This window comes from Anopheles arabiensis, chromosome 2 (genome assembly GCF_016920715.1).
Source record: "Anopheles arabiensis isolate DONGOLA chromosome 2, AaraD3, whole genome shotgun sequence".
Lineage (NCBI taxonomy): Eukaryota > Metazoa > Arthropoda > Insecta > Diptera > Culicidae > Anopheles > Anopheles arabiensis.
In genome coordinates this window covers 62,969,102-62,991,865 of record NC_053517.1, presented here as the reverse complement: position 1 = coordinate 62,991,865, position 22,764 = coordinate 62,969,102, and the positions used below count along the sequence as shown (strand labels likewise).

The window sequence follows — 22,764 nt, the reverse complement described above, 5'->3', positions numbered from 1 at the left end:
ATAGTTGTTGAGACATTCCCCATGTCTCATCCTTTACCATGCTCTCTAAATTTTTACGTAATATCTACCCAAGTACCTTCGCTATCCTCCATCGTTTCCTCGCTGTTATAATACTGAAATCTAAAAGGGATTAGAGTTTCAAGACGGGCTTTCCTGATTAAGGGCTACCTATTTGTTAAAAAAGGGCTGGACTACCCATTTGTTCGTGTTGCATGTTCTATAAACAAAGGTACAAGATTATTATTATGCTTTTTCCTTGCCAAGTTACATCCTTTACCACCCTAAGCTTTCCCAGTAGATCAAGTTTCTCACGAGTTTGATTTTTTATACGTCCTATTATTGCTGGAACATCTTCTTGAAATACCTTATATATAATCTTATACAGAAAATCATCCTACATTACATTCGTATGCATATACACTGTAGTCCAGAAATCAAACAAACATATCTTCGTCTTTTGTTTTTACTTCACCTCATCAAATTTGTACATTAATTACACCTGGCAAACTTTTTTTTTATGTTCCCTTTACCCCATTTGTGGAAACCCCATTTTAATTTCTTGCTGTGTGGTCATCGTGGAATGTAACCATTACCGTATACCTTTCAATAAGTGGTCGCTAAGTTCACACTTTCATTACAGGGTTTCCACAATTTAGTGGTTGGTTCGCGTATTTTTGGGGTTCGTCTCACGATTAATTTATTGTTTTAATAAATGTTGGTACCTGTACCATCTACAAACCCAAAGCCCTCAAAAACGTCCCAGGGAAATATGAGGAGGCTGACTGGAAAAAATACAAAATAGATATGACATACACATTACCCTTACATGATCCTCCCTCCCTTACAGAGACAATAACAAATGCAGCCTTAACTAATATCCCTCTTACAAAGTGTACAGTTGGCAGAAAGTCAGTCCTCTGGTGGAATAAAACAGTTGCGCTTGCCATTAAGACTCGACGTAAAGCACTCAAGAGTCTCCAACGTTGAAACAAAACCATCAATATTTTTACTCCGCCTTGCCCGATCAATACCAAGAAGTCAATCGGGAATCAAGAGAAGCCGTCAAATTTTCAGAAATCTATCTTGGGATTTTTTTTTCAAATCAACCTTAAGACAACCCCCAAAGTAATATTCCAGAAAGTTGCAATTTTATTCGGTAAAAACCACAAATCTGCACCAATCATTCTAAAAACAGAAAATACCATCTGGGATTTTTCCACCAACCGAAATACCTGAAGCTTTAGCTAGATACTTTTATAATACATCTACAACACTCAACTTTCCATCTCATTTTCTAAACCATAAAACCATCTCTGAGACCAGACCCCTTCCATCCATTGACGCTTCCGACCAAAATTACAATAGTCTTTTTTCTCTTGATGAGCTTAATTGGGCTCTTAATAAATGCCGCGGCATATCTTCAGGCCCGGACAACATTGCTGAATAAATAATCACATGCAATAGATAGCTACCGCCCCATTTATCTCCTGAATTGCATTGGCAAAGGCATGGAGAGAATGGTAAATAGAATACTGATGTAAGATTTAGAAGAACGGAACCTCCTTAGTACCAATAAACACGCATTTAGAGGTGAGAAATGTACTGAGACATATTTTGCCAGACTTAATGAACTTTTAGAAACCCACTACCACAAGGGCTAGCACATTGACTGTGCAATATTAAATTTATCAAAAGCTTTTGACAGAACCTGGCGACATACAATTCTTGTACAACTCAATATGTGGGGTTATGGAGGACGTATTATAGCATATCTTCCTGATTAGTGTAGAATCCCTCTTCCACCCCAAGCCTAGTAACATTAAATGTTTCATGTATGCTGATGATATAGTTCTTGTCTCAGCATGATGTGCATTATTTTTTCATGATACGAAACATTTTTCGTAAACTGTTGTTGGCAATTGGAAAATAAAAATGTAACGAGTGTTTATTAGTTCAGTTTCCCTGTACATTCAGTGTTGATTACAACGGAAAAAAGGAACAGGAATTTATAGATTAAAGTGTTTTGAAACAAGATCGTCCAATGATCGAGTCATTTGAACTAGCTGTGTTATATCAAGCTATGTTTTGGATTCTTTTTTCAGTACGTACGTACCCATTCTTATATTGGGGTTTGTTAAGCTACCCTAAATTTGTCACAATGCCTACAATCCACTGGTCTGATGCCATGCTCACGAGCGTTCAAGAAGGAGCATGAAAGACAATGCTGCAAAGATAGAAGATCACCCGTTGACCATTAGAAATGTACCATGTTTGCATGTTAAGTGAAACTTGTTAGAATGGATCAACAAATAAGAGGATTTTTTCTTTATTGTTCTTTAAATCAACCAACCATATCCGAGCTTAAGTTTTTTTCTTAATATTAACGTTATTTAAGCTTTGGTCTAGCATTTGCAAAAAAATCCGGACAAAGCTGGCTTATCTTAACTTCACTAGAGCATCCTGTAGACTTGGCAATTCAGACTGAAACTTAAGCTTTTTGCATTCAACAAACGGGTGCCACGCGTATCGTCATTTACTTGAGAAGGATTACCTGAATGGGAATAATCTTACATGTGAGGAATTATCAGATAGAGAAGGACCCAAATTTTGTATTATTTTTTCATTTCACACACATATTGTGACAATCTGTACTGTTATCTCAGCAACGGTATCCCCTTTGTAATTTACTCCTTTAAACTCAAATCACCTGAGTCACTACCAATACGCAGTGCAGCCTTTCAGTTTGGGATGTAAAACACATATGCATGGTTCTATTATCGGCCAACAGCATCCAGCTTCAAAGAGGTATTGAACTAGGTCTAAATATTTAAACCCACGAATAATCCTTTACCTGCACGTGGGTAAGGCTCAGGTCACCAAATATGACACCAAACCGTAACGCTGACAGAAAGCTGTGTTTACTCAAACATTTTATTTTAATTTAATTTCACCTCTCATCAGCTTACCTGACACAACCCTAAGGCACGCAAATTCGAAAACAGCGTAAGAATTTATGAGAAGTACACAATTGAAGTTTTTTTTATAATATAATAAACGTTATAAACGTCATTGTCATCATAAATTTTTTTCATTTCTTCAGCATTTTAAAAACTTCAACGGTCTGTTGTTGTTTTTTTATGTAAAATGTCTTATTACTCATTATGGCACAAACCTACCCAAATTCTAAAGAGATTCCGATTTTTTTGGTCTATCACGGATTTAAATGCTCGGATTTTATAATAGTTTTTGTTGTAATATACCAGTGTTGCGAACGGTGATAATCGATTACTTTTACAAAATGATACAGTCTGAAGCATTGCATAATAGATTCACGATTTAATTCGACAGCCACTTACTGTACTTACTGTACTTAAAAATCGTTCAAAAATACAGAGAACATATTTCAGAAAGGATGCATAGAAATACATTTTTAAATATTTTTAAAAAGTGTTACGATAACTGTTTGCGATAAATTTGCTTTACATTTCAGATCAGATGTTCCAGGTAATATCAAGTCGCGTGGTATCTTGGCATACGCCCTACCAAATCCCGGAAATGTCGTATGCCGTATGTCGTATGATTCTTGCCGATGCAGAGCATAAATTCTAAGAACTCTTCCTGCTCTTCAGCATATTGAATAGTCTGGGCTGTCTACACACGCACGTTTTCCCCCTTCTTCCTACAAACGCAATACCCTAAACGCGGCCCGTGACAACTTTGTGAAGGTCAAAATAAATAGTTAATTATTGGGACTATTTTTAAAAAAAATGTAATAGTTGTTTTTTTAGAGACGTAGACCAATCTAAAGTTATAGAAAGCTTTATAAGTTTTATATATTATGTAAGTTATAAAGACGAAATTTAAACGTCCGCATTAGATACAGGCAACGAAACGCCATTCAACACCATTATATGTGAGGCAATGCGACCCGCGAACTGAAATGTTTAGAAACCCTTGTTCTAGAGCATGGCCGCTGCTTTGATTAGTGACACCCTAGAATAGTTTCGAGCCGATAATTTGTTTCAAAATGAAATTTCAGATTCAACACATGATTTTCAACATATAACAAAGAACTTTCAAACTCAATACAGCTTGAGACGTGTTGAAAATTATGCTGTAGATTTTATGAAATGCCAGATCGATGTGAATAACAATGTTTACATTCGAAACTGACTTGGAAAACCCTGTAAAGGAAACTCCATAACCACCACATCCTTTATGCCTGCTTTTTTATGTTGTTCATTACAAACATTTCGAAGCAATACAAAAAAAGTAGTACTTAAATCCCCCTCCCTCGCATCTTCCCACAGCGTCCCGCGTGTATGTTTTTAACTGTAATTCGGCCCTCGACCCAAAACAATTTTGACATCACTGGACTACACACATAATTTTCTCATTATCATTTTTTGTTCATGTCACATGTTGTTCCAAGACTATTTCAAAGGTAAAAAAAAACAATTATAAATTAAATTACTTGAGAAACCTGAAATAAATCTCTTCTTATTCATGCAATATGCGTAACCGAGTTAAACCTATACCACTATTGGGGTGGCGCTATCAGCGACTCATAAAATTTTCCAAGTCACTTTCGAATGTAAACATTTTTATTCACCGAGTGCACGATGTTAATTTACATCAATCTGATACTTCATTTCTATCATAATAATTTTTGAATGCTTTGATTTTTTAATGTTAATCAACATCGTTACGATAATTCATTTCCATCATCATAATTTTTAACTTTTTCAGCAAGATTTTAAGCACGACTCAAGCTGGATTGAATTTGGTAGTTCATTGTTATGATTTGATAATCATATGTTAAAACTGAAATTTCATTTTGAAGCAAATAAACCATTTGACAGCTGTTGGAAAACATCTAGGAAGGGGTGAATATTTATTCCTTTCCTTCCAATTCCTTTCAATGTGTTTCAAACGCAATTGCAAATACATTTTTCAAGTTTCATTCAAAAACCATCTTCCATTTCATGCATCAAATGTCGTATTTGCACTTGTATAGAAGTAAATGTTAAAAAAAATGACTCCGCATAGTTGCAACAGAGTTTCTTTAAAAATTTATAAAAATTGAACTAAAGTTTAAGTTTTTATAGTGTAAGTATTAAACAGTGCCGACTTTAACGGTAAGCAAAGAAAGCAATTGTGTGGGTCCACGTCGATGAGGGGGCCCATGTATCTTTAATCCAGCATGTATAACAGTTGATACGATATGGGACTGTATTAGCAAGGAGCCCCTCGTGGGTGATGGATATTGGGGCCCCGTGCTAGACGAACCCTGAACCATGAAAAAAAAAATACTACTTTTGAAAAACAAAAGAGAAGAAGAAAGCTGTAGAAATTTCAAATTTTTAGTTAGTATTTTCTAATCAAAACAAGATTTGAACTTTCATTCATTTTAAAAGCAACATCAGAATGGCCCTCAACAAAAGTTATTTGTGAAGGTATGCAGCCCGCGAACTGAGAAGTTTGGTTACCCTGCTAGGGGAACTGGGGGTAGTTTCGACACCTTAAGGATTTCCCCTGATTGCATTACTTTTGCCAATGTAAACTTACTAGTAGACATCGAAAAAGCTTTTTTTGATTTATTATGTACCATCTTACGAGAAACTACGGTTCCTGGATTGATTTTGATAACATTTTGATAAAAATTAAAAAGTGTGTTTTTTGTTGCGTCACGACTGCAGTGCGGGTAAGTTCGACACCATGATGGGGTTAAATCGACACCTTGGTGGTGATTTCGACACATTGGTTTTAGCTTTTAAAATAACAAACTCTGATGGCCTGTAGTTTTCTGTGAAGTTCAAAAAAGTATTTCGTACCAATTATTACCAATTATTGAAATATACAAAAAAAAAATGAAGTTACAAGCAAGAACAAAAATTTCATTACAAATAGCATCGGACCAGACTCCATATAGTAGAAGCTGCGGCGATAGCATCTGGTTTACGGAATAATTGGTTAAGATTCCTTTAAAAAAATAACCTGGCCATCTTCCAGTAATCTTTTTCTTTTTTTATAAAATCGAAGGGTGTTCAATTTTATTTTTCTCTGCCAACTCGAAAGCCAAAGTCGAACATAGGTCAATGTCATTCCATATCAACGACTATTTTTCTTCAGTTAAACCTACCCGGCCTAAAGTAAGCCTAAAATACGGTCATAGCCATAACAATATTAATTTTCATAAGCCTAAACCATACACAAAGTACATGTTTTGAGTCCGAGTTTGGCAAACGTACCATGAGAGAATAATTTCTAAATTCCATTATTATAACTTCCTTGGTTTGTTGACATCGTGAATGTTAAAGCTACTAAGGTATTATAAATTGCGTGTTTGCTCATCTTGATTATTACGTTTGCCGTACATAGTTACGACACATCTGTAGAACATATAAGCACTTTCAAATTACGATTTAAACATGTTAACATGCTATAAATAAGCATTACACTACTACCGAGTGGGGTGTCGATTTTTCCCTCATTGGCCGCACAAGTTTTAGTGACATTTTAAACTATATAGTTTAATGTAAAAAATACGCACTTTGATACAGAACTAATCGAAAGTGTTTATAAAACAATACTATTAACACGGAAACTATAATTTTGTTGAATTAACATCACAATTCCTTAAGTCCCAGCAGTAAAATTCTATCGGCTGTCAATCAAAACCATCATGTTGTCATTTTGATGTTTTTTGACAATTGACAGCTTTCTGATCAGTGAAATGTGACTCAAATATTCGAAAAAGTTGACATAAATAATGTGTACTAATTTTATTTCTTCAGGTGTCGGTGTCGGACTTACCCGCAGTTTCGAACCAACCCTACACATGCATATGACTTCCCCTACACATGCATATGTGCAATGTAATGCTCGAGCCTTTGCTCATTTGTAATGCCGGTGTTCATAAATGTCCAAATGAAAAATTGTATCTGTTGTGTTGTGTATTAAGACCACTAAAAACAGAAATACGATGACATGCAAGGGAAAATTTCAACAACATGAAATGACCACATGGAAAATGACCACATGGTCCCAATTGCTATACATGCTATGCAAACTCAAATTCCTCACTGCTTCTCCGAGATAATTCACACAACCGAGTATTCACCAACATGCTCATGGCAATATTATAGAAGATCGCTGCATAAATTGGCCGTCACGCTGTACGACTCCGTTTGCGTGGTGAACAGTTTAACCAGACATTTATAGATTCACTTTGTAACGATTTCATTGTGCAAAATTTGAAAAAAAAAACCAATGGAGGTAAAACGTGTCTTTAGCAACGGATATACGTGCACAAAAAGTTATAACCACACTTATAATCTATATAATCTTACTTACCGTGTACTTTTTGTTAAAAATAATGTGATATTCATACACAATAATACTTCTTGTGACTGGTCACACAAGTTGTCTCAAATCACGCATTAGTAGCAGTACATTTAAACAATATTATTAAACAAAAATTCATCTCGATGAAAGCACTATTTGTTTAACATACTTCATTTCATATTATAAACACAATGTTCTTCAAATATTTATGTATGATAGTTCGTTTTCGTTGAGCTATCTATTTGAAGATTCATAAACCCGCTCGTGTTCTTTGTTTTTTTTTGTTTCTGATGCAATAAACACACTATCAAATGCACACTATATTTAATCAACAATATTCGGTAACTAACTTTCCAACACGAAAACACAGTATTTGTATTTTTACTCAATAATAACACTAATGGCTCTCCTACAATACCACGTTAATTTCCTGCTTGTATTAACATGAACGTTTAACAAGAACGTAACATAGCTCACGAAACACCAAAACACGTCCTTCACGTCGGAAAGTTTTGAGTCAATTTAAAAAGTCCTGCTCACATCTAGGTTCTCTCCCCTAAATGTTGAGACCCTAATTTCTGTTCATTCTGCTGCGATCTTACCCGTCTCATTTCAATCAACGGTTTCCTCCTATCTTTTGTTGCCGTCTCGAGCACACCGACATCTACGCTACACAAAATCGTGCTGCTGTTTCAGGAAGGAATTGTGCTCAAGGGTGCATTAAGCATAAAACGCACCAGAGCGAGATGGTACAGCAAAAAGAATATATCTGACCGAGAGGGGCCTATGACAAACCATGAATATCGCATGTGCTGAAGCGAAAGCAAAAGGGATACAGGAATAGTTGGAATCATGCACCAATGTGTCGTTCATTCCTTTTCATACGAAATTCTCGAGTATAAGTATTTCTGCGGGCACAAAACACGTTTTACAAAACTTTTACTAGACTAGAGTTCTAATGTGTAATGGTAGCCAGATGAGCTCTAGCTGCTCATCACTTAATAAAAACACGTGTTGCACATTGAATAACCCGGCATGAACTATGCTAAAATTAACGTGAAATAAAATTATATGTGAAAAATAAGAGTTATAAAACATACAAAGTATAATAATCATAGCTAAAATTATAATTGGAGATTGACTATCCGCCGAACATTTTCAATTAAAGTTTAATGTAAACAAATTTACTTGTCAAATTAAGGAATCTATAAGGCCTATAAAACTACCTTTAAATTGTTCCTATATAATGTCTTTATAAATTATAATAATTTCTAACAAATGAATATTTTAAACTTCCCAGTGCTCCAATTCAAATGTCCAAACTAATAATTGGATCGAATAAATGTGTAATCAGTTCCTTCCTGCTGGTGCACTCGACCGGATATGGTAAAAAAATATTTACAAGGAAGTGATCATGATCATTTAGAGAAATTCAAGTCTTCAAATCTTACACCAAAACGTGCGTCAATAAATTTGGCTGATGCCCTATTAGGAAAAAGCCAATTAGAACAATTGCGAGTATCAACCCACGACGCGCATCGGTGGCTAGTGAAATCTCTCCACGTTTCTTAATTGTTGTAAACTAGGAGATCTTACTTAATTGCTTTTTTTTCCTTCGTATTTTGATAAATGAATTCCACTAGTGCGTAAAAAATAAAAATGAAAACGCAGTGGTGTTAAATAAAACAAACATGTATTCTTATTATTTATATTATAGCTATTGACTACTTATATTACTTTAAACAATTACACAGCAATACGGTTGGGTTGTTACTTCTGAATAGATAATACTATTTTTTATTCAGTAGGAACGATTTGAAAGGCCGTTTTGTTTAAAATCCTATATTTTGTCTACTCTTCGAAATACATGTATATTGCTAACGACAATGAATAATACTTTATTTAAACATCAATATTAATACAACAAAACCCATCGAGATGTATGTGTCAAGATGTACGCTGCTCATTAATCTGTAGTTATCACCTTTTATCTTTCCTTTTTTTTATTTAGAATATTTTCCAATGACCTTGAGAATAATCTTATCTTGCCACTCTATTATCACAAAGGTAACACCATTTTATCTGGAAATTTTCTTACTATAGCTGGTAATACAACGCCTTTTAGACAATCAAACCAAATACAAACCCAATTAAAATCACAGATAAACAAAAAGAACCAAAATACAAGGTCACTTTGCGAATTCCAAATAAACCAGTTTATAGAAGTCCAAGTCTAGTTTTGGCACATTTCTTGCAATGTTTTTGGACATCCCTTGCATCAGCAAAAACCGGTCTAGATTTCCTAAAACCAGGTTTTGCCTCAGGGCCGTGTCTGTGCTAGTCATGGGAAAAATGATTCTTTTTAAAGATCAGGTGCGGTCCAGTTCGCTCAGTGAAATGAACTGAACGCGTGCGGTGATTCTTTCGCACGCCCGAGGTGCAGTATGTTTTTAAATATCGATTTTATGCTGCAAAAATGTACACCCTATTTTATTTTTTTATTTTTATATGGTTACATTTACAAGCAGAGAAAAAGGAAATCAAAGTTGTTTTAATGCTCAACTAAACTTTACAGGGTTTTCGAGGATTATATAGACATGTTTATCGAATTGTAGATTCGTTCAGGCATATAATAGACTCTTTCAGCGCGATATAGAATTGTTCGGAAGTAGGTGTAGACATGTTCGGTTATACTGTAGAGCTGTCACATTCGTACCCCTTGGACTGCAAGTTGGATCATTCTCATCAGAAGGTAAACAAACGGTTTTCGAAAAAATATGCTTTTTTCAACTAATTTATGTATTAAACAGCTTGGAGAATGATTATTAGCTACTTTTAGGACTTTTAAGAATGAAAAAGTGAACCCTGCGGCACAGTGTGTAAACAAAACAAATGACAGCTCTACAGAATCGCTGAACATGTCAACGCCTACTTCCGAACATTTCTATATCTCGCTGAAAGAGTCCATTATATGCCTGAACGAATCTACAACTCGCTGAACAAGTCTATATAATCCTCGAAAACCCTGTAAATTTATCACGATTGGTTTAATTTTCTTATATCATTATTTATTTTGTGTTCTACTCGTTTAAAGTATTTTTTTATAAAAATGTAAATTTATCGCCGTTCAAAACAACGGATTAATACTCAATCAATTAAGCGTACAGTTTAAAAAAAACTGTGGTTAACTATAGTCCATGAGGAGAATCTTTTCGTATATTCAAAGCCGACATGGGGTGCTTCTAAGATATGGAAAATTACCTGCAGTTTCGGTCTGGTGAAAAAAAACTACTAGAGCGAGAGTGTAACGCTATTTTGTGGAACGGGAAAGAAGACATGGATAACAGAAGCTTTCTCGTTCTAGTCAACACACTATCAGATCGAAAAAGCATGCTGATTTTCTGAATAGGAGAATGAACTCCGTACCGCGTGCGGTGGTTTGTTGCACACTTTCATGATCGGTATGGAGAGTTTCCGGACAAAGAATCAATACCGCACCTCTAGCGTGCGGAGATGTATCGCACACTTTCATAGTCGACAGGGAGAGCGTCCACACGGAGAATCAATACCGCACCGCTAGCGTGCGGAGATGTATCGCACACATTCTTAGTCGGCGCGGAGAACGTCCGCACAAAGAATCAATACCGCACCGCTAGCGTGCGGAGATGTATCGCACACTTTCATAGTCGACAGGGAGAGCGTCCGCACGAAGAATCAATACCGCACCCCTAGCGTGCGGAAGAATCATTTCCATTTATCTGGCGGTGCGGTACTCGTTCACTCAGTGTAAAGATTGGAATGAATCATTCAGTTCTGATTCATTTTGCCCATGTCTAGTCTGTGCTGCATTGGATGGGATTTTATCGGAAGGCCAGTAAAAATTTTATATGGAATTTGACAGATAACGTCGGACGTGCAATTTCGTCGAACGACGGAATAAAACAATCTATTTCGTCGGACGCCGCATCCGATTTTATCTGTCAAACTAAATGTGCGGTGTTTTGAAGGAACAACCTCAACTTAATTTTCAATAATCGTTTAGCTATTAAAAGCATCAAAATAATCGCAATATGATTCGGAAAATGAAAGGAAGCTTTTGACGGTAAAAATACTACAAATGCTGTATTCCTCGACCTTAAAAGGGCCTTTGAAACAATTTCGAGGCCACTATTATTAAAAATTTTAATGAGTTTTGGCATTAAAGGCAACGAATTACGATGGTTCGAGAGTTATCTCCAAGACAGAACACAGAGAACTGTATTTAATAATAAAATATCAAGTGCCGTCGAGAACACCCTAGGAGTACCTCAGGGATGTGTTCTAGGACCAATTCTTTTCTTAATGTATATTAACTATATGAAAAGGCTTTTACAGCATTGCGACATCAATTTATTTGCGGATGACACAGCCATCTTCATTAGTGGTAGTGATCATTGTGATATTGTTAGGAAACTTAATCAGGATCTGGACTCACTGGATGGGTGAGAAACTCAAATTGAATCCTGAAAAAACTAAAGCCTTGGTTGTGTGTCGAAGACTATATAGCCTTCAATTAGTAATAAATAATTTATCTGTAGAAATTGTGTCTAGTATAAAATATTTAGGAGTGATAGTTGACGATAAACTCAGATTTACGGACCATATTGACAACGTTATAAAGAAAGTGGCCAAAAAGGTTGGAGTTATTTGCAGACTGAGAAAGGATGTAAACCGTTGCGGTAAGATACAATTATACTTATCACTTATTGGACCTCATCTAGATTTTTGTGCCTCGATTTTGTTTCTGGCGACTGAAACACAGTTTACGCGACTTCAAAGGCTGCAGAATAAGGCAATGAGGGCTGGGCTATCCTTGATTGTGGGCGTTATACCTCTTCTGTTACAATGCGAATGGTCTTACAATGGATGTCCATAAAACAGAGAGTGACGTATCAGACAATGATATTCATTGATAATCTAATCAAAAGACGTCTACCTTCATATCTTACGCAAAGAGTTGTGAGACGTGTAGACATTCACAATTACCCTACACGGGAAGCTAATGCTCCAAGAGTCATATAGTTTGGCACTCTGCAGAAACCAGAAATTCTTTATTTCACAGAGGTATCCAGTATTACAATAGAATGCCACAGGAAATTGTCAATGCTGGTTCGTTATCTGAGTTCAGAAAATTGTGCTCTGATTTTGTTAGAACTGATATAGTCTAAATGTATTGTCAATTGTCAACTCTAGGTGATGATGATATTTTTTTTTTTCATTCTTGTCTTTTGTCCTTCAAAATGTAGTGAATATTTTTTTTAACTAATTTAAATTATAAATTCGCCAAAGTTTTAAAACTATAAATATACAAAATAATAATAAATAGAATGAGACTACATTGAATTGAGACACGCGCGCGTACAGTCGACTCCGGGTTCGGAGCTTGGTAGATTGGTGTTGATCGGGCTTAGCAGTATGCAATTATTATAAGGCCCGTGTCTGTGCTCCATCGCATGCGATTTTATCGCACGTGCTGTCAAACGCTTTTTCGTATTGTAAACCAAAGTGGGTAGAAAGAAGGTGTCGTCATGTAGAACAATTGGGCATCGAGGCTTTAGAAAAAAGCACAAAACCAGGATCGACGGCAGTTGTCAAATGCGACGAATGTTGCTGGTATTTGGATATGATAAATGAATTGTTTTCGTTTGATAAACATTTGTTTAGCACTAAAAAAATGTATTTTGCGTCCACACTCCATAAATCGGCATTTTACACGTTATAATGCAGCTGCTGCCTGTAAACAAATATCGACGGCTGTTGTCAAACTGAATCTCAAAATGGCAACATGCCAAACGCTAAGAAGACACCTCCTCTATATTCCACCTTGTTGTAAACCTCGAATTTTACTAGTTTGAATTTAACGTTGAACGTATCACAAAAGGACAAATACGCAAGGCAGAAGAATAAACCGAAGGCTGAAGGTGTTGTCAGTACAACGATCCGTAAACGAATGATCTTTATTTTTGACATTCAGATTTTCGCACAGTTGTCGCGGTGATGGTCATGTTCCGATCCGGCACTATGGTCTAATTAGGGGTCAAATCTCCACAATACTACAGTATCATATTTCGATTATTTGGATGATTTTAATAATATAACGATTATGAAAAATTAAGTTGAGATTGTTCCTACAAAACATCAAACATTTAGTTTGACAGATAAAATCGGATGCGGCGTCCGACGAAATCAAATTTTTTTGATTCCGTCGTACGACGAAATCGCACGTCCGACGTTATCTGTCAAATCTCATATAAAATTTTGACAGGCCTTCCGATAAAATCGCATCCGATGGAGCACAGACACGGGCCTAACTCGTCATACCTTTATGCTTTGCTCAGCTCTCAAACATCTACTCGTTTGAATATTTGTAGCTTTACCAAATTATCACAAGATACCTCGAACATCTCAATCCTTTGTAGGGGTCATAGGTGGGTCATCATCATCAAAACGTTTGACCGCAAGTGTGATAAAATCGCATGCGATGATGCACGGCCCTTAAGCGCCACGTCATATGAATTAGTGATGGGAAAAATGAAGTTTTTGTCGGAATCGATTCCGGCTAGCTCAGCAGTTTTCTGGAATCGATTCCGGCTAGTAGGTCCGGAATCAGTTTCCGGAATCGATGCCGGAATCGACTCCGGAATATGAATCGGTTCCGGAATCGACTCCGGAATCGGTTCCGGAATCGAAGTCGGCTATCGAATCGGAAATGGCTCATAAATTAGAATCGGCTACCAAACGGAGTCAGTTTCGGCATCGCCATAAAAAAGGCGTTTGGGTCCAATCATACTACGTATTGATAACCGCAAAAATTTACTTGTAAAAGATCCTTTCGCATGGAGATTCCCGGACTGATTTCGCTCCGGAGTCAACACCGGAATCGGCTCCGGAGCCAACTCCGGAATCGGCTTCGAAATCGGCTCCGGAATCGGTTCCGGAATCGGCTCCAGAATCGGCTCCGGAATTGGCTCCGGAATTGGCTCCGGAATCGGCTCCGGAATTGGCTCCGGAATCGGCTCCGGAATCGGCTCCGGAATCGGCTCCGGAATCGGCTCCGGAATCGGAATCGATTCCAGCATCGGAATCGATTCCAGCATCGGAATCGGCTCCGGAATTGATTCCCAACACGGAATCGGAATCGGGTAGGTCCGATTCCGAGCTCCCACCACTAATATGAATACATATGACAGGTTTTGCTCACCGCCCAACACCAATGCTCAGCGCTTCTCTTGAGAACCAATGAGGGAGGAAAGAAAATACGACATTTACTGCGCCGCTTATTGCAATGATTTTTTTTGTATAAACTTTGAGCCAAATGGCCTCATTCATCTCTTTAACAATTAAATGAAAGAGTGATAACGGACGTACGAGAAATTGTCGCTCTCTTCACTCTCTCTCACTCCTGACTTTGGAACATTATAACTTTTGAATGCACAATCCAATATCGATGTAATATTTATTAACAGAGCTAAAACACCTTTACTGGTTGATGGTTGAAAGAAGAATGAACATTTTATTAACTACATTCTGTTAACACTATTTCATAGAGTACTATGATCAATTGTACACCAGTATCTCATAGTATACTTAAATCAATTGCAAACTTCAACATCCCGCCTCAATTGATCAATCCTAGCATCGTTCGTAGTTTGCCAAATCTTGGTGCAGGAAAACCTTTCGTCATCATGTCAGCTATTTGTTCTGCAGTTAGCTGATATTGAAGTTTGATCTGTTTCTGTTGAATAAGGTCTCTGAGGAAGAAATATTGTTTATCAATATGTTTCATTCTTCTATGTTTCCTTGGCTCTTCACATATAGCAATGCATTGTTGGTTATCTTCATACACACCCTACAGACAAAGAGAGCGAAATTTACAGGCGAGGGGCATGTAGAAACAGGGGGAAGGGGTTTGGTCGAAGTTGTATTGTCCGCCATAGTCGAGCGGAAGCGATTTTTTTCCGAATTGAGAGTAAGCGCGCGCAGCGCTCTCTCGCTTGCCTTCAAATTACACGGGGCGCTCTCGCGACACAAAACAGCTGATCAGCTGATACCCCCTCCCTCCCGATTTTTTCATCTCGCGCTGCGCTGGATGCGCGGATCAGCTGTTCTTGCTCTCTCGCGTTTCTTTCGGTTTGCGCTGCGCTGTTGCCGCACTTGCGCGCTGCGCTGAACATCTCCTCCCGCGCGTTCTTTTCGGTTTGCGCTGCGCTGTTGCCGCACTTTGCGCGTAGCGCTGAACACCCCCTCCCCCTCGTTTCTTTCGTTGCGCGTTGTGCGCTGTGCGCTTTCGTTCACTGTGATTTGCAGCGTAATAAAATCGCATGCATCGAAATAAAACTTAAACACATCAAACTCGTTTGATATTTTAACACTTTATTGAAACTTAAGGCACAGTTCCACACATCGCTAACCACAATCTTGCCACAAAACCACACATATTTTTTATTATAAATAATTAAAAAAATCGTCACTTCAAGCACCCACCTTACTGCCTGTATGTTGTGTATGTTGAATACTGTAAAAAAAGCATTGAAATAAAGCAGCATTATTTACATATTCATGTTAACGCTGCTTTATTTCAATGCGCACAACACTTTATCAATAGAAAATACGGCCGAGGCTGTAATAATGTGAATTGAAATAAACAACACTTCAACACTTCACTTCAAATTACATCGAGCGCCCGGGACTTAGGCTAAAACGCGCACGGCCTCACACTGCGAAGGCTTGAACTGTACTGACGATTTTGTGTGGTAGCAAGAAAGGGAACGCACGAGGAACACTCGCTGCACTAGTGCGAGCGAGACACCGACACCAGCAAGCCGCTGCGAGAAAACCAAACTGAGCGCGCTGGCTGAAAGTGAACGCACACATTCACACATGTGTGATTGTGTGAGTGCGAAAACTGTGTAGAAAGCAAAACACGCTCTCGCCGACGCGTAATTCCGCGTATTTCCAACCGCCTCCCCCTGCTTCTACATACCCCTCGCCTGAAAAACGCACACTATTACATTCTCATTGCTAGTAGGGCAGTCACTGGTAAAGGAACAGTAACATTGAGCGTTTTCAAAAGGTTTACCACCCATACAGCTTCAAAGCTAGCTTGACAAAGAGCCATCAATTCTGCCTCAGTAGTCGATAGTGCTACAGACGTTTGTTTTCTTGTAGCCCACGAAATCGTTGCATCTTGCAGTTTCAACACGTATCCTGAAACAGATCGCCGGTCATTTGGATCATTTCCCCAATCTGCATCAGCATATACAGAAAGTATTTCCAGATCTGTTGACTTCCGAAACACCAAACTGTAATCGACGGTAGCTTGAAGATACCTCAAAATGCGCTTCGGATGTGTCCAATGTTCTTCAGTGGCACAACACTGAAAAATAGCAAAATAACATACCGCTGCGCAGATATCTGGTCTCGATGTAATCATTAGATACATTAAGCATCCAATCAATTCCTTATACGGCTTCTTCGTGAAATATGTTGGATCTTCACACTTAAGCAGCTTTAAATGTGGATCCATGGGAATTCCAGAAGGTTTACAATCGGCCATCCCAAATCGCTGTAAGATTTTCTACACGTATTGCTTCTGGTCGATCGTCATAACTCCAGTTGTTCTATTTCGATTGATGTTTAATCCCAAAAAACACCGCACTTCAGCTAGGTCCTTCATTTCAAATTCTTTGGATAGCTTTTCCTTCAGACATTTTATCGCCGTTATCGAGTTTCCAACAATCAGGATGTCATCTACATATATAACTAGATAAATGATTACCTCTCCTTTTGACCAGTAGTAAAGACACTGGTCATGTCCACTTCGTTCAAAACTAATGCTAGTGATGAACGTATGGAATCGCAAATTCCAGCTCCGAGACGCTTGTTTCAATCCATAAATGGCTTTGTTCAGTTTGCAGACCAGTCCATTTCCCGCCTCAAAGCCAGACCGTTGCCTCATATAAATTTCTTCGGTCAGGCCGCCATTCAGGAACGCAGTCTTCACATCCATTTGATGAACATGTGGATTTCGCTGATTTGCCAGGGCCAACAATATTCTCAAGGTCGTCATCTTCACCACAGGAGAATATGTTTCCGAATAATCAAATCCTTTCATCTGCGTAAACCCCTTCGCAACAAGTCGAGCTTTGTACCGGTCAATTTTTCCTTCACCATCACGCTTGATAGTGAACACCCATTTATTGCCGACAGGGCGTCGACCAGCAGGCAGTTCTGTAAGGGTCCACGTTTGATTCTTCTTCAGCGATTCCAATTCGGCCTCGATTGCTTTCTCCCAAAGTGACCAATCATCTCGCTTTTTCAATTCGTCTATATCACTTGGAATGCTGTCTACATATTCTTCAGCACTCAATGCAAACGCTGAAATATTGTAGTCCTTGTGCCAGTCAGGAGGTACACGATTTCTAGCACTTCGACGTACACCGTTTTCTTCGCAAATACCTTCAACAGTTTCGTCAACCAACGTACTATCCAGATCTTCATCCGAAGTAGCTTCCACATCATCGTTGTGTTCTGATAATATATCGTTGTGTTCTGATAATACATCGTTGTGTTCTGATTTTACACCGTTGTTACAGTTCACTGCCTGAACTAATTCTGGTGGTTGGACGCGTTCATAAAATACAACTTTTTCATCTTTTTCAATTTTCATGTCATCAGATGAAACGTCTCTGTTTATGCATTCGTTGAAAACAATATCTCTTGCAACGAACACCTTCTTTCCGTTCCAAACGCGATACCCATTTGGAGCATAGGAAACAAAAATCGCCTTCTCGGATTTCACATCCAACTTCTTGCGTTTTTGCTTGGGGATATGAACGAAACATTCTGAACCAAAAATGCGAAGGTTACTTACATTTGGCTTCCTTGCATTCCAGACTTCAAAAGGTGTGCGATTTCCATCCAGGGCAACAGTCGGGCTGCGGTTGATTAGATACACTGCCGCATATACTGCTTCACCCCCACAAATTTTCCGATACGTTACTTCCAGCCAACATCGCACGTACTTTTTCGACAATGGTTCTATTCATCCGTTCACTCAATCCATTTTGCTCCGGTGTATACGGAACCGTCATCTCGAGCCTGATGCCACGTTGCCGACAGAAAGATTTCATTTTCTTGCAGCTATACTCGCCTCCATTATCACAGCGAAAACGACACAACTTGGTTTGGAAATGTGCAGTAGCCATAGCTTCATACGTCTCCAAATAATCGACAGCTTTATCCTTCGACTTCATCAGATAAACAACTGTCTGATGACTGAAGTCGTCCGTGAAAGTGATGAAATACCGCATACCGTCCCACGTCGAAGGTGAGATGGGACCACAGACGTCGCTATGCACTAACTCTAACGGACGTGTAGTCCGCTTTCCTTCACGACTTACAAACGGTTCTCGAGTTTGTTTTCCAGCCAAGCATGGTTCACATATCACTGATTTCGAGCTTTCATAATTTTCGCTGCCTTCTAGATCCAATCCATCTACCATTTTCTTGTCGATTAGCTTCATCAGATTTCTATTCCCAATGTGTCCGAAACGTTGATGCCACAGCTGTAACTCCATGGAAACCTTTCCCGTTACCATAGCAGCATTTGGTGTTGCTAGGTAATGAAAGTCCATCGCGTACAGCACACCAACCTGCTTACCGGTAGCAACGACACCTTGATCAGCATCTTCAACGGTTACTTTGCCTTTATCGAAAACCACCTTCATTTCCGAATTTTCCAGCCGACGTAAAGACATCAGATTCAGCGTCAGCTCTGGAACAAAAAGAACGTTTTCCATGCGGATTTCAATTTTCTTACCATCAACAAACGAGTAAACGTTGATCTCTCCGCGTTGTTTAGCAACCAGGTTGACGCCTTTCTTCGCAGTTGCTATGCAGACGGGCTCATCTAGCATTTCCAGTTTTTGAATAATTCTTTTCGATTCACTATATGATCTGAAGCTCCATTATCCAGATACCACCGTTGCAATTTTTCATTCAACGTCGACTTTGATCCTGTCACAAACGATACAGATGTCGTAGCAGCATTGGCCTTCATAGGTTTTCTTTTTTCAAAATTTTCTGCATGCTCTTCACGATGTTCGTTTTTCGGACAATCAGCTCTCTTGTGCCCGAATCCACCACAGCTGAAGCACTTCAGACGAAATTTTCCTCTGGTCTTTCCAGCAAAAGCAACTTCTTCTGAATTTTGAATGCTCGAACTTCTTCCTCTTCGTTTCGATTCGACATCCAAATACTTGCTTTTCACAAATTCCAGGGTCAGTAAGATACTGGTGTACAATTGATCATAGTACTCTTTGAAATAGTGTTAACAGAATGTAGTTAATAAAATGTTCATTCCTCTTTCATTTTCGCACCGGTCGACTTGAGCTCTCGAATCAGTTTATCGAAACAAAGGATTTTTGGATTTTTTTGCGGTACTATTTGTCAAAAAGATCACTATTTAAATTTTTGTAGATTTTTTCAACATAAAATGTCAAAATTCAGGTGTTTAGTATGCTGTAATTTGCACTGTTATACCTGCTCTCGGGGTGCCATGCAATTGACAGCGATTTGCGAGGGCGCGCGAGGGCTCGCACGCCATATAAGTTCACCGTCCCAGAGCCCTCGCATTAAAGAGCTTGCGAGCCTAGGCATTTTTTCGCCGCTAGTTTTAGCAGTTATAATTATAGCACCCCGAGAGCAGGTATAACATTGCAAATTATAGCTTACTAAACACCTAATTTAATTTTGAAAAAATCCACCAAAATTTAAATAGCTATCTTTTCGACAAATAACACAGCAAAACAATAATTAATGAATACAAAATAAATATTTTAAAATATTTTTAAAATATCTTAAGATTTCGAGCAGATGATACCTCTTGCAACCCTCGCAATGTTTAACGGGTTGTATGGCGTGCGAGCCCTCGCGCGCCCTCGCAAATCGCTGTCAATTGCATGGCGGGGGGGTACCGCGCCTTGTTTGTAACAGTTGTAGAACAGTTGAGCTGTCAAATCTTCCGCGCCTCCAATCGCGCCTGCTGTTTCGCAGAGATACCCATCTTCGGTATTGCTGAGATTTTTGCGGTAGCGTGAACCGATTATTTTTTACTTTTTCTGGTGGATTTGTGTGAAAACTCGTGTCGAGAAACGAGTTTTGTATTTTATTTTGCATAAACTATGTGAAATAAATAATTTGATTCACAAATTGATAAAAATAGCACACTCAATCGTCACCAGGCCTCGGATGGCTCCATACACGAACCGCGATTATCTCACCTATCTGTCAGATTTTATAATAGAATTGACAGCTCAAGTCATACGCGATTTTTGCGGTACTGCGACGATCTCGGTTCATCTATTTCCAGCCTAAGGCCGAAAATACACGGACCGGAATTTCGCGGCCTCGGAATTCCGCCTGTTGAAAAATGTATGGTAATGACAGTTCGAAAAAGTAGCCGTTGACAGTTTGTATATGGGTTTAACAGCATGCGAAATTCTGCGGCCGCGAAATGCCGTTCCGTGTATTTCCGATCTAAGTCGAATTTCGCGATTTTCGGCCAAAATACAATTGATTACTCGACACTTTTCATTAAATTTAGTACTTTTATACATTAATATACATTTATTTGATACAATTCGTTCAGAAATTTCTGATATTTTTGGATTTTAAGTGGATTAAATTTATCAGAGAACCGCATAACTCGGGAACAGACTGTAGAAATTTTCAATTTTATTTATCAGATAAGATATGTTATAGATACACAAACATATTTTTTTAAACAACCATCTTTTATTTAACGGTTTATGTTTTTTATTAAGTTATCGATTTTGTTAATCAATGATTTGATAATATTGTAATGCCTATAATTTCATACTTTTATATTACGGGGAACCGTTGAAATCTTAGTGAAATTTACAAAATCACTATCAACTTAGTACGAATGTTGCACATCAAACCTAACCAGTTTGTATGCACTACTTTCTACAGAGGTTCAAAATGGGGCCATACGATTGCTTCAATCCAATCCAAAAATGATGAAACCTGATTAAACACCTCAATTTGCACATTACAATCATCAATATGAACTGTAGGCATCCCTACCACGTAAACTGTGTTACCGAGGGTCATAAATAATGGTCCTGACGAACGAGGTTCACAAAACTCAATCATGGTACTATTTTTCTTGTCCTTGACACATAGTTGTGTTTCAGCTACTCCGCGATCAAATTCTGGTATGATTACTTTATTTTTCGAAAGCTCCTCGCGACATTCCTTCCTCGTTATGACTGGAACATCAAGCCAACGAAAGGCAGGATTTTGTTCTATATTTATTTTGATCGAGATATTAATTTTAGGAAATGCTAAATAATTCTAAACTACTTTAGACTTACCAGGATGATACTTAAACCATTCGCCCAAGTAAACTTTGTTATTGCGCAGCTTTATTTCAGACCATAGACAAGCAACAATACTTTGACCATTTTCCATCACCGTTTCACGACTGTAGCAAAATATCAATCGATTAAGTATACTGAAAAACGCCAATTTTACTCACGTACATTGGATTGCGCAACTTCACAACGGCTAGATTATGGTACACTGGTTCTTCCTCTAGCTTAGGATGATAAAAAATTTTGTTTATGTACCGGCGACCACCTTCGTAATAGAATACGTGTTCCGCCTCGATTAAAACAAACATATGACTCGAGGGATGGTCATCAACCGGTTGCATAAGTTTCAGGCACATCGCTGGTGCTAGCAAAAAATCAGCGCTTATGAACACCGCGGAACAAAAGTATGGTTCTTCGGTAGAAAATATCTTCACCTGCCGAAAAGTTATATACAGGAAGTGAAACAAAAAAATGTCATTTTAATCACTCGTAATGTCTTACCGGAAAGAGCATATTTGACATGGGACATTCTGCAAAAATAAAATCAAATTATATTCTGTCGGATAGAAGTAATAATGAAAATTATAAGATAAATTAAATACTTTTTAATGCAGGTCGTAGTCGGTTTGGATGATCATTATTAAACAAATGTAATGCATGATATCGCATGTAATCCGATGAATTAACATGACTAATGTTAAAAAGTTTTCGAACTTCTGCTTCAGAGCAAGCGACTTTGAGGCAGACAATGAAACAGGCTAGAAATGTTACACCTTTTTTCATGTTAACACTTGTGCGACTGATTCGCTTCACTCTAAACTATTCACTATAACTGAATTTAGATTTAGGAATCTCCTATAATATACCTCAGACGAAAATGTTTTCAAATCACACTTGAATGAATCTCTTATCAATGCAATGCAGTCCATTAGTGGTAAATATGATTCTTATCATTTGTGATGCATGCAATATGAGCTGG

At 38.1% G+C, this 22,764-nt stretch overlaps 2 protein-coding genes across 4 annotated transcripts in view; both read right to left on the bottom strand.

Annotated features, from left to right (window-relative positions):
- The window catches only part of LOC120897332, a 101,848-nt gene extending 93,956 nt beyond the window's left edge, over positions 1–7,892 (bottom strand). Inside the window, exon 1 of one of the 3 annotated variants that reach the window (XM_040302142.1) lies at positions 7,357–7,892. The gene's annotated coding sequence lies outside the window, so the exon portion shown is untranslated. The remainder of the gene's footprint in view (positions 1–7,356) is intronic. The other 2 variants (XM_040302141.1, XM_040302140.1) reach the window with 2 other exon arrangements.
- Positions 7,893–21,103: 13,211 nt separating this feature from the next.
- Positions 21,104–22,334, bottom strand: LOC120897336 (serine protease Hayan-like). Its single transcript, XM_040302152.1, has 4 exons — positions 22,287–22,334; positions 21,954–22,219; positions 21,786–21,895; positions 21,104–21,716 (listed from the first exon to the last, which is right to left on the bottom strand). Exons 1-4 carry the CDS (start codon positions 22,305–22,307, stop codon positions 21,376–21,378), a joined length of 738 nt encoding a protein of 245 aa, XP_040158086.1. The 5' UTR covers positions 22,308–22,334; the 3' UTR covers positions 21,104–21,375.
- Positions 22,335–22,764: the final 430 nt, after the last annotated feature.

Excerpts from the sequence above, each read along its gene's own strand:
- LOC120897336 (XM_040302152.1), bottom strand. The coding sequence starts at position 22,307 with ATGTCAAATATGCTCTTTCCG. Across the intron at positions 22,220-22,286 it reads TGTCAAATATGCTCTTTCCG|GTGAAGATATTTTCTACCGA; the intron begins GTAAGACATTAC and ends ACTTTTCGGCAG. Across the intron at positions 21,896-21,953 it reads GTGAAGTTGCGCAATCCAAT|TCGTGAAACGGTGATGGAAA; the intron begins GTACGTGAGTAA and ends ATTTTGCTACAG.